General features: G+C 43.9%; 1 protein-coding gene across 10 annotated transcripts in view; it reads left to right on the top strand.

Annotated features, from left to right (window-relative positions):
• tank (TRAF family member-associated NFKB activator) overlaps nucleotides 1-13,022 on the top strand; it is a 119,053-nt gene that overhangs the window by 44,175 nt on the left and 61,856 nt on the right. For all 10 annotated transcript variants that reach the window (XM_069935374.1, XM_069935373.1, XM_069935372.1 and 7 more), the window contains 2 exons: nucleotides 10,527-10,659; nucleotides 11,028-11,112. In XM_069935374.1, the coding sequence (XP_069791475.1) occupies nucleotides 10,561-10,659; nucleotides 11,028-11,112 (184 nt within the window). In that variant the 5' untranslated portion in view covers nucleotides 10,527-10,560. The remainder of the gene's footprint in view (nucleotides 1-10,526; nucleotides 10,660-11,027; nucleotides 11,113-13,022) is intronic.

Genomic DNA, 13,022 nt, shown 5'->3' with positions numbered 1-13,022 from the left:
TAATTAATCCTTCCCCAGTGAAGCACTTTCCCAGTTTGACTGTTTAAATCCTTTTCCATAGGTATGTTGAAACTAAGGGATTTGTGATACTCTCATTCAAAATGCTCCCCAAGAGGTCCACCACCTGACCAGGTTCATTCCCCAGAACCACATCCTGTAAGGCCTCTCCTCAGCATTCCACATACTGTGTCAGGAATCCTTCTTGTACACTCCTGGCAAATTCAGCCTCATGTATCCTTCTTGCAGCCAGTAGGTGACAGTCAATATTAGGGAAGTTGAAATCACCCATAAATAAACCCTCTTTTCAATCTTCTTCAGCATGATGCTGAACCAAGCCATGAAAGACCCCAACAATGAAGACGCTGTTTACATCCGGTACCGCACGGATGGCAGTCTCTTCAATCTGAGGCGCCTGCAAGCTCACACCAAGACACAAGAGAAACTTGTCCGTGAACTACTCTTTGCAGATGATGCCGCTTTAGTTGCCCATTCAGAGCCAGCTCTTCAGCGCTTGACGTCCTGCTTTGCGGAAACTGCCAAAATGTTTGGCCTGGAAGTCAGCCTGAAGAAAACTGAGGTCCTCCATCAGCCAGCTCCCCACCATGACTACCAGCCCCCCCACATCTCCATCGGGCACACAAAACTCAAAACGGTCAACCAGTTTACCTATCTCGGCTGCACCATTTCATCAGATGCAAGGATCGACAATGAGATAGACAACAGACTCGCCAAGGCAAATAGCGCCTTTGGAAGACTACACAAAAGAGTCTGGAAAAACAACCAACTGAAAAACCTCACAAAGATAAGCGTATACAGAGCCGTTGTCATACCCACACTCCTGTTCGGCTCCGAATCATGGGTCCTCTACCGGCACCACCTACGGCTCCTAGAACGCTTCCACCAGCGTTGTCTCCGCTCCATCCTCAACATCCATTGGAGCGCTCACACCCCTAACGTCGAGGTACTCGAGATGGCAGAGGTCGACAGCATCGAGTCCACGCTGCTGAAGATCCAGCTGCGCTGGATGGGTCACGTCTCCAGAATGGAGGACCATCGCCTTCCCAAGATCGTATTATATGGCGAGCTCTCCACTGGCCACCGTGACAGAGGTGCACCAAAGAAAAGGTACAAGGACTGCCTAAAGAAATCTCTTGGTGCCTGCCACATTGACCACCGCCAGTGGGCTGATAACGCCTCAAACCGTGCATCTTGGCGCCTCACAGTTTGGCGGGCAGCAGCCTCCTTTGAAGAAGACCGCAGAGCCCACCTCACTGACAAAAGGCAAAGGAGGAAAAACCCAACACCCAACCCCAACCAACCAATTTTCCCTTGCAACCGCTGCAATCGTGTCTGCCTGTCCCGCATCGGACTGGTCAGCCACAAACGAGCCTGCAGCTGACGTGGACTTTTTACCCCCTCCATAAATCTTCGTCCGCGAAGCCAAGCCAAAGACAACCCTGTATTTCCCACACCATCTCAAAATCTGCCTGCTTGTCTGCTCCTCGCTATCCCAAGGGCTATTTTGGGGCCTGTAGACTACTCCCAGCACAGTGATAGCTCCCTTCCCATTTCTCCACCCACACCGACTCAGTGGACACTCCCTCTGCAGTGTCCTCCCTTTCTATATCCCTGACCAGTAATGCTACTCTATACACCCCTCCCCCTGTCTTTTCTACCTCCCATCCTATTCTTTTTAAAACACCTGAACCCAGGTACCTGGATCAGCCAATCTTGCCCTTCCTCCAGCCAAGTTTCAGAAACAGCCACAACATTGTAATTCCATGTACTGATACATGCTCTTAAGTTCATCCCCTTTATTTCTAATATTCCTAGAGTTGAAATAGACACATTTCAAACCCTTAAACTGGCTAACTTTGTTTTGTTCCCTACCTGTCCTTCTTCTCCAACTCAGCACATACATCATGAGTTTATCCTTCTACCCTAATCTCTACCCTCACCTTCTGATTCCCTCTCCCCTGCCAAACTAGTTTAAAGTCTCCCCAACAGCTCTAGCAAACCTGCCCACCAAGATATTGAACCCCCTTCAGTTCAGGTGCAGCCCGTCCTTTTCGGACAGGTCAGATCTTCCCCAGAACAGATCCCAATAACCCAGAAAACTGAACCCCTGCCCCCTATACCAACTCTTTGGCCATGCATTCATCTGAAACAACTTTATGCTCATTCCCTCTCTGGCATGTGGTGCAGGCAGCAGTCCTGAGATTACCACCCCTGAAATTCTGCTTTTTAACTTCTTTCCTAATTCCCTGTATTCCTCTACAGGACCTTCTCCTATCCATGTCGTTAGTCCCCATGTGGACCACGACATCCGGCTGCTCACCTTCCCCCTTCAGAATCCTGTGAACTCGACCAGAGATGTCCCTGGCCTTGGCACCTGGGAGGCAACATAACACCTGGGAGCCTCAATCTTGTCCACATAGTCTCCTATTCACTTGTCTAACCAACAAGTCCCCAATCACCATCATTCTTCTCCCCCTTCCCTTCTGAGCTGAGGGGTCATCCTCTGTGCTGGAGACGTGATCATCTTCACTTGACCTCCTTAATAGGTTGTTTTCTCTCTCTCTCTCTCTCTCTCTCTCTCTCTCTCTCTCTGCCTCCTCCCCAACAGTATCTCAAATGGTATACTTATTGAGAGAACAGCCATAGGGGTGCTCTGTACTTTGCATCTGTTTTCATCAAGGAGGATATAGGTTATGATCAGAATAGGGGTATCTAGGGACTTGGTGAAAATTATCGAAGGAAACAGAATTTGATGGATATTCAGATCCAGAAACAAGTGGTAGTGAGCAAATTGTTAGAACTGAGGCCTGATAAATCCCCTGGGCCTGATGGGCTGCATCCCAAGGTGCTTAGAGAGGTTGCTCTGGAAATTGTGGAAGCACTAGTTAACATTTTCCAAAGTTCTTTAGATTCTGGGGAAGTGCCTGCAGACTGGAGAGTGGCTGATGTTGTACCACTTTTTAAGAAGGGAGGGAGAGAGAATACAGGAAATTATAGACGGGTCAGCCAGATGTCGGTGGAGGGGAAGATATTGGAATCCATCATTAAAGGAGAAATAGTAGAACACTTAGGAAGGAATAATAGTATTGGTGCTGGTCAGCATGGCTTCCTTAAAGGAAAAGCTTGCTTGACTAATCTCCTAGAATTTTTCGAGGACGTAACAAGGAGGGTGGACTCAGGAGAGCCAGTGGATGTGGTGTACTTGGACTTTCAGAAAGCCTTCGATAAAATCCCACACAGGAGGCTAGTTTGCAAAATTAAGGAGCATGGTATCTGTCATGGATAGATAATTGGTTGAGAAACAGGAAACAAAGGGTTGGGATAAATGGGTCATTTTCTGGATGGCAGGATGTGACGAGTGGGGTCCCGCAGGGCTCGGTGTTGGGCCCTCAGTTGTTTATCATTTATGTAAATGATTTGGATGAGTAGATAAATAACTACATATGCAAATTCGCAGATGACACTAAACTAGGTGGTAGTGTAAAGAGCGAGGAGTATTTCAGGAAATTGCAAGGGGACTTGGATAGTTTAGGGGCGGAAAGATGTCAGATGAAGTTTAATGTGAGTAAATGCGAGGTTGTCCATTTTGGAGGCAGAAACAAGAGAGCAGAATATTATTTAAATGGTGTTAAGCTGGGGAGTGGGGTAATGGAAAGGGATCTGGGCGAACTTGTTCACCAGTCATTGAAAACTAGCATGCAGGTTCAGCAAGCAGTGAAGAAGGCGAACAGTATGTTTGCTTTCATAAAGAGGGGATTGGAGTATAGGAGTAGAGAAGCCCTCTTGCAGTTGAACAGGGCCCTGGTGAGACCTCACCTGGATTATTGTGTCCAATTCTGGTCCCCATATTTAAGAAAGGACATAATTGCTATAGAGGGAGTGCAGCGCAGGTTTACAAGGTTAGTTCCCGGGATGGCAGGATTGTCATACGCGGATAGGTTAGAAAGACTTGGACTATATGCGATAGAGTTTAGAAGGATGAGGGGAGACATGATTGAGGTATTTAGGATTATCAAAGGGCTTGACAGGGTGAAATCAGAGCACATGTTCCCAATGATGGGTGAGTCTAGGACTAGAGGACATAGTTTAAGAATACAGGGAAGGCCATTTAAGACAGAAATGAGGAGAATTTCTTTTTACCCAGAGAGTTGTGGGGCTGTGGAATACATTGCCACAGAGGGTAGTGGGGGTGGATTCCTTGGATAGATTTAAGAGAGAGTTGGATAAGGCTCTTGTGGGCAGGGGAGTTAAGGGTTATGGGGATAAGGCTGGGATTGGTTATTGAAAGGGAAAAATCAGCCATGATATGATAAATGGCGGTGCTGGCTCGAAGGGCCAATTGGCTTACTGCAGCAAATATTGTCTATTGTCTGTCTGCCTCCTTTCCTTCCCCCTCCTACTAGTTGCCCGGATACCTATCTCCTGAATTTTGGGGGGGACTACCTCCTTGAAACACCTATCATTACCTCTGCCTCCTTCAAGATCCAAACCTTCAGGTTCCTAACTCGGTTTGTCAGGAGCTGCAGCTGGATGCATCTTTTGCAGTCATCAGGAACAAATGTGCAGTCCCTGACTTCCCACATCCTACACTCGGAGGCCTGGAATGCCCTAACAAGACAGAGTGAGAGAGAGAAATCTCCTGCTTCTAGAGTTGCTCTTGATGCTGAGATTCCTGATTGGGAATGAATGCCTGGAAGGGTGATATTGCACTATGATCTCAGTACTAGGTGTTGTGGAAGTCTGTATTTCCTCTAATGTCTAAACTCCAAGGCCTGGGAGTCAACAACCCACTGGGTAATTTCATCATGGATTTCCTCACCTCCAGATCACAATCAGTGAAGATTGGTGAGAACATCTCCTCCACAATCTCCCATTAGTACCAAAGTACCACAGGCCTGTGTTCTTAACCCCCTGCTCTACTCACTTTACACCTATGACTGTGTGGCTTGGTACGACAATAACACTTATCAACAAATTTGGTGATGATAGCACAGTAGTGGGATGTATAAAGGAAGGGAATGAGTCAGCATACAGGTGGCAGATTGAAAACTTGGCTGAATGGTGCAACAATAACAACCTTGCACTCAATATCACTAAAGCTGATTGTTGACTTCAGGAAAGGAGAGCCAGAGCTATACAATCCTGTGATCATTAGTAGATCAGAGGTGGAGAGGGTGAGCAAATTTAAGTTTCTTCAGTATAAGGGTATTAAAGGTTACGGAGAGAAAGCGGGGATGGAGTACTGAACTTTAAGATCAGCCATGATCTCGTTGAATGGCGGAGCAGGCTCGAAGGGTCGAATGACCTACTCCTGCTCCTATCTTCTATGTTTCTATGTTTAAGACATTGCTTCTTGTGGATGTCTTTGATGGAGTGAAGCCTGGTGCCTGTGATGTTGCAGGCCGAGTTAACAACCCTTTGGAGTTTTTTCTTCTCCTGAGCATTGGCACCTCTGTACCAGACAGTGATGCTACCAGCCAGAAAGATCTCACTGTACACCTGTAGAAGTTTTCAAGAGTTTTCTGAGACATACCAAATGTCCTCAAACACCTCACAATGTATAGCCACTAGCGAGCCCTCTTCATGATTGCATCGATATGGAGGATCCAGGACAGATCTTTGAAGATGTTGACCCCAGGAATTTGAAAGTCTTGACCTTCTCCACTTCTGAGCCTTCGATGAGGACTGGATCGTGTTCCTTTGTCTTCCTCCTGAAGTCCACAATCATCTCCTTGGTTTTACTAACATTGAGTGCAAGGTTGTTGGTGTGACAGCACTCAACGAGCTGATCAACCTTCCTCCTGGTCGCTTCCTTGTTGCTGTTTGTGATTCTGCTGACAACTGTGGTGTCATCGGCAAATTTGTAGGTAGCATTGGCATTGTGCCTGGCAACAGTCATGGATGTATAGTGAGTAGAGCAGTGGGCTAAGTACACATTCTTGAGGTGTGCATGTGTTGATAGTCAGCTAGGAAAAAATGTTTCCAATTCTTACTGACTGTGGTCTTCCAATAACGAAGTTGTATCCAGTTGCAGGAGGGAGGGGTTGCAGAAACCCAAGGTTTGAAGCTCATCCACCAAGCACTGAGGGAACAATGGGGTTGAAGGCTGAGCTATAGTCCATGAAGAGCAGCTGCATGTATGAGTTGCTGTTTTTGAGGTGATCCAGAGTGGCTATCACAGAGGAAGAGTTTCCTTTCCCTCCCATTCCCTCAAGACCTGTCTATCCTCGGCCTCATTTATTGCCAGTGTGTGGCTAAATGTAAATTTGAAAAGTAGCATAATCACATTCCATCCGGGCAGCCTGAAACCCAGTGACGCAAACATTGAATTTTTCTAATTTCATTTAATCCCCACTTTGAAGCACTGTTTTCACTATTGTTTATTGCTTCTTTTTTTACATTTTTCTTAACCAAGTGATCTCCTCACCATCATGTTTATCCATCTCACCCTTTTTCATTTGTCTAGTATCCTATTATCCTCAACCTTCTCTCTCCCTCCCCCTCATGCCCCCCACCTTTTATGCTTACTATTTTCCTTTCCCTCTTTAGCCTTGGAAATGAGTCCCTCCAGCTTCTCATTGTTTGTTTTACATTCTAGCATATGCAGTTTCTAATGCTCTTTTGGCTAATACTGTTGCTTGCCTGATAATGTCATTCACCTTAAAGTAATGCTGTTTTTAGTTTCTGCATTTTTGTTTACTGCTTTATCAAATTTTTACTGCAAAAGTCAAAATGTTCCTCAGAACATATCACAACATTTTTCAAAGCAATCTTTTCATTTGATTTGTTCTCTGTGCACATTGCTACTTCAATATGTTGGCAAATGGATGTACATTCTAAAAATGCAGATTTTCTGCATTAAAAACATCAAAATGTTGGAGAAACACGGAAGGTCTTGAAGTGTCCATTTAAGGTAAAGATATATTACTGACATTTTGGGCTTGAGCCCTCCTTTAAGGTATGAGTAAAAAGTAGGCAAGCACCTAAATAAAAGATGGGGGTGGAGTACAGATCAACAGACAAAAGGTGTCAATTGGGTATGGAGAAGAGGCCAGGAGAGGGGAAAGGTGAGCATTGATTGTGGGATTGGTTGGGGGGTGGGGTGGTGGGTGGTTGGTGCAGAGCTTATGGGTAAAGGAGACAGAGAGAAAAGGGAAGAGAGAGAGAGAAAGAGAGAGAGTGCACTACAGGAAAGGAGCCAAGGAAAGATGAGGGGTGGGGGGAGAGCTAACAGAAACCGGAGAAGTCGATGTTAATGCCATCCAATTGGATGCCCATGGGAATATGTGGTGTTGTTCCTCCAATTTGTGGGCTGTCTCAATCTGGCAGTGTATGAGACCATGTTGGCAAGGGAATGGATCGGGGAATTGAAATGGGTGGGGACTAAGAGATCCCCGTTATTGCAGAAGACAGAGCCAAGGTTCTCAATGAAGCAATCTTCCAGTCTGCTAGAGGAGACCACAACGGGAGCACCAGATGCATTTGAGGACCCCTGCAGATTCGCAAGTGAAATGTTGCTTTACTTGGAAGGACTTGGGCTCCAAATGATAGTGAGGGATAGGGGCAAGTGGAGCACCTCCTGCGGACACAAGGGTAGGTGTCAAGGGGGCGATTGGAGGGAAGTGAGGAGTGGATGAGGAAGTCACGGAGAGAGCAGTCCCTGCACAGGGCAGGGAGGAACAATGAAGATGTGTCTGGTGGTGGGATCACACAGTAGGTGGTGGAAATGGTGGAGGATGATATGTTGGATGAGAAAGCAGGTGGGGTGGTTGGTAGGTAGGGGCAAGGGGAATCTTGTCTTTGTTTCACATGGGGGCAGAGGGGGCCAGGGCATATCTGGATAATGAAGAATATGCAAGTGAGGACCGAGTCCTGGGAGCATATATGATGGGGAAGGAGGAATTGAGAGAAAGGAATGGAATCCTTACAAGGGACAGAGTGTGAAGAGGTGTAATCAAGGTAGCTATGGGAATTTGTGGGTTTAATTTAAATTTTTTTAAAATTTTAACATGGAGCACAGTAACAGGCCATTTCAGCCCATTAGTCCATGCTGCCCAATTTACACCCAATTAACCTACACCCCTGGTATGTTTCAAATGGTAAGAGGAAACCAGAGCCCCTGGGAAAAACCCACGTAGACACGGGAAGAATGTACAAACTCCTTACAAACAGTACGAGATTCGAATCCTGGTCCCGATCTCTGGCACTGTAAAGGCATTGTGCTAACTGCTACACCAACTGTACCGCCCATATAGATGTCTGTGCCAGTTTGTCTTCTGAGATGGAGATACCGAGATCGAGAAAAGGGAGTATTGTTAGAGATGGATCAAGTGAATTTGAGGTTAGGGTTGGAAGTTGGCAGCAAAGTGGCACCATGAGCTCTTTATGGGTGCATGAGGCAGCACGAAAGTAGTCGTCGCTGTAATGGAGGAAGAGTTGAGAGTCCTTGGCTGTGTAGGCTTGTAGCATAGACTGCTCCACATAGCTAACAAAAAGGCAAGGGTAACTGGGTAGCATGTGGTTTATCCATGGCTACCAATTATTGAGGGTGAGGTCAAGTTCTGCCAGCCAGAGGAGGTGGATGATAATGGACAGGTACTGGTTGGGCCTATTGTCGAGAAAGAAACAGAGCTTTGAGGCCTTTGCGATGGGGGATGGAGATGTATAGTGATTAGATGTCCATGGCAAAGATGAGGTGGTTGAGTTCAGAGAACTGAAAGTTGGTGAAGCAATGGAGGGCTTGTGAAGTAGGTGGGGAGGCCATGAAATGGGAAGACAAAATGGAATTGAGGTAAGCAGATACCAGTTTGTTGGGCAGGAGCACGCTGAAACATTGGGAATGCCAGGACAATTGCGTTTGTGGATCTTGGGTTGGAGCTTGAACCAAGCAGTGTGGGGTTGGAAAACAGAGGATGGAGGCTGTGCACGGGAGATGACTGAAAGTGATGAGGTACAGAGATAGTGCGTGAGTCACTGGCTTGATTAGTTTTGGTGGGGTCTTGTTGGAAGGGTAAGTAAGAGGAGGTGCCTGAGAGTTGTTGTCTGGCTTCAGCAAGGTAGACCACAAAAATGCCTCCTTTATCTGCGGATCTTATGCCGAGGTTGGCAGTAGTGCAGAGAGAGTGGAAGGCAAGGCCTACCCAAGGGGGTGAGATTAGAATGGATGAGTTGACTGGTGAAGTTGCGAAGGTTGATATCTTGGCGGCAGTTGGAAATGTAAAGGCCCAAAGCAAGTAGAAGACTGGAACGAGGTGTCCGGGAGGACCAAGAAGGTTTAAAGTGGGAGAAGGGGTCTAGAGTGGTGGTTGGAGAATCCTGGCTGTAGAAGTAGAGACCAAAATGGACCCAACGGAAGAAGAATTCGGCATCATGTGTGGAACTCATTGAGTTATGGGCAAAGGGGGAGAGGAGGGAAGGTGAGGCCTCTACTGAGGACAGTGTTCCACCTCCGAGAGGTGAGGTTGGGGGGAGGGGGGGTTGGTAAAGATCAGGCACAAGGGTTGGAGTGGAGGTCAATGGGATGGAGAGTGTCGTGGTGGGGAGGAGAATGGAGTGGATTGGATAAAGGGGTGGATTGGTTGAAGGGTAGGTCGGGTCTAAGGGAGGGAGGGGAGGGTTAAGGAAGTTAGAGGAGGAAGGGGGAGGGTGATAGAGGCCAGAGTGAGAGTTCACGACAGGCCAGATAAATAGTTCACATCAGAGGCTCAGTCTTTTGGGCCTCTGGGGTCAGGGACAAATTTTTCTATCGAAAAGTATAAAAATATTTAAACAAGTTCAAAATTAACAAACTTTATGGTTTTCACAAAATAGCAGGAATTAGACATAAAGATCAATTTCACAAATATCAGAATTTCAGAAATGCTTTTAATTTTGTGTATTATTTGAGTTAACTTTTGTCTTTTTAAAAATTTTTTATTTTTCACACTATGAACCATACTGACCAAAATACACACAAACATTTCCCTCTTGAATATACAGTGTCATTTTTTCCCCCTCCCTTCCCTCCCTCCTTCACCCCCCTCCCCACCCACTCAACGTTCAACATATATGATACATTAAACCCATTAAACAATGCCATCACACAATGAAAATAAACAATTAATTCTACATTGCAGGTAATAATGATGTGTAATATATCGTTTTTTTAAAAACCACAATCTTTGAATGTCTCAGAATTCCATGTGCATTTGTGCATCATTTTGCTTGATAGTGTGAGAACATGTAGTGGGTCGTATTACTTGCATAGCCTAGTCATACCACAGATACAAATTTCGTCCCAACAGTATCATGTCTTCAAAAATAGTAAGATACTATAACTGATTTGATTGCAACTCTCAAAAAGTCCTGCATGACTGAAGCCTACTGCATAGCTCAGTAGACGATGGGATGTAAATTCTTGGCTCAATTTATTTCTGTCTTATGATGTGACTTTTTATAATTATGATTTTTGTATGTTATTCTGAAGGTTTATATGCCAGTGTTACCAAACATTTTTTTGTGTGTTGCAGATATTTTTAGATTTGTAATACTGTTTTGGTAAATATGGATAAAAATATTGGAAAGCAGCTCAACAAGGCATTTGATGCTTATCGACAGATATGTGTGGAGAGAGACAACATCAAGAAAACATTAGAGCAACGGGTATGCTGTCTGCTAAAAAAAATATTGTGTACTAAGTTGGATGCAGAGAATGCATGTTTCAGTGAAAATTCATGAACATCTTCAGTACCTCGATTATTCTGATAATTTTCTATTGAAATTTTTGTAATCTATGACTTGTAACAGTTAATTTTACAATAACAGCTGAATTACTTCTGTATTTTTTCATAACATTTTGAATATTATGACATTTTCCAAATGCTTGGATTCTGATGAGTATGATTTCCAAAGTTATACAAATATGTATTTTATTAAAATAAACATGTATTTTTCTATTTTATAATATTAGAGAACAGACAAGACAATTTAAAGTAAAAGTAATTATTTGAATTAATTTTATTTTTATTCAGATTTGTGTATTAGAACAAACTCTGGAAAAGAAACAAAATACCATTGCAAAATTACAATCACAGGGTGCCTCTACCACCCCCAGAGGTAAGTTTCAGCTGCCAATTAAAGAGAGATCTATTTCTTACCCCATCACCACTATTATTTGAAAACTCATCAGCCATGTGTAGTTTTGGACATCCAGTCATTTGGAGTAGTTCATTTATTCTTTGCAATGTAAGGCTCTGAGGTTATGATAAAATATTGGTTCTTTACTCTTTTTCATTGTATTCCTGACCTGTATTTTCCTTAAACTGTCTTCAGATCATCAATGTCCGTGTGTGTGTTTCCTATTTCTCGTTTGTTTTATATTTGTTGCCACCTTCAGAAACAGCCCCATCCCCCCACCAAACCCCATAACACAAAAAACTGAGTGAATAATGTCTTGTTCAAGCACTTAGCACTGATTTCTGATTTTAACTTTTGCTCCCATAATTGGGAAACAGATGGAATGAAATAGTACAACTACTCATTGTATTTCCAATTTTGTGGGTAACATATATTGCTTAACCGACCTGCCATCTGCCAGCTTTGTGAATTCTTGGATGAAATGCTTTTACTTTGTATAATTGCCTTTTTTTTTTATTAAGTTGAATCTTATATGATGCAACAATTCCACATTTACTTTTGTTTTCATACTTTTTTTATTACATTTTTTTTCATCCATTCTCCAATTGTGGCAAGTTTTAAATCCACTCCAAAATTGCAGAGATTGGCTGATAGAGTTCAACATTTTATAGCTTCGGAGTCTTGATTTTGAGAACTGATTTGCATTTTTAACCAAGGTAATTTGAAGTCACCTGTCTGTTCATCTTCTGAGGCAGGTTAGTCATCTAAATGTTTTGTATATAGGAACAAGATGTGCATTTAGTTTTGTACGTGTGTGAGGGAGTGAGTTCTTAAGATGGTTGAGATTTATATTATCGGATAAGTCAAAGTTTTTATTCACTTTATTCAATCCAGTTATATCACGTGTAGAATTCAGCTCTTTGGCCCATTTTGGTCCATGCCTGTAATGAAATCCAAATTGTACCGTTGTTGATGACTTTGTGGATAGGGCTTAGCCAGGCAATATTCTATGTTGCCAGGTTATGGCTGTATTTTAACTGTTCTGAAATCGCTTGGTTGGAGATGCAGCTGCTTCTGTAATTCTTTCACCAATTAACTTAAATTTGTATCCCGTAGGTATTGATTTCTCTGCCAAGGGAGATAGGTCTTTCCTGTTGTTTAAATTTTTGATCTGCTTCCATTGTTCCAAGGAACATGTCTTCAGCCCAGTCAGTCTCTCCTCATACTTTGACTCTGGCAAAGTCCTTGTAAATTGCCTTTTGCATTATATTTTTCCTTTAGAGTGGTGATCAAGACTATACAGAGCGCTCCAGGTGAGGCATAATAAGAGTTTATGCAGCATGACAGCTGAGATCTTTTCCTCTTGCTTTGACCTCACAGAGAACTCTCCATGCAGCTGTAACGGATTATGTTATATTTTATATATGTTATAGATATTTTTTAAAGGAGAAAAATGGTGGTGTTTTTAGTTAGGTCACACACAGATACAAACACTTCAAAACAGATCTCATTTAAAATGCTGGCGCTCTGCTCAAGCCAGACAGTCCAGGCTCTGAGTGCCTTTGCAAAAACTTTGAAGAATGTCAAAAGAGACTTCACAGGTAAGTGTTAATTGGACATGCTGCGGAGTAATGGATTATTGTTTTGGAAAGCAACAGATGAATGGACTCAGAAGATCGGGTCCAGTTCCGCACTCTGTCTGAGTGCAGTTTGCTGTTCTAAGAGGATCATGTGGTTTTCTTCGAGGGAGACAGAAAATCCAGTTCTACAGTTCAGCAGTAGCAGCTGGGACTGGAACAGGACAAGCTGGCAAGCTTGTGGAAAAACCCCATTTTGAAGATGGGTTGTGAGTTCTTAGTTCAGCCTGTTTAAAGCCCCTGTGGTCCATA

The sequence above is a fragment of the Narcine bancroftii genome, chromosome 4, assembly GCF_036971445.1.
Source record: "Narcine bancroftii isolate sNarBan1 chromosome 4, sNarBan1.hap1, whole genome shotgun sequence".
In the NCBI taxonomy this organism is placed as follows: Eukaryota; Metazoa; Chordata; class Chondrichthyes; order Torpediniformes; family Narcinidae; genus Narcine; species Narcine bancroftii.
Note: the sequence above shows the minus strand (reverse complement) of the source record. Positions and strands in the feature narration are given on the sequence as shown.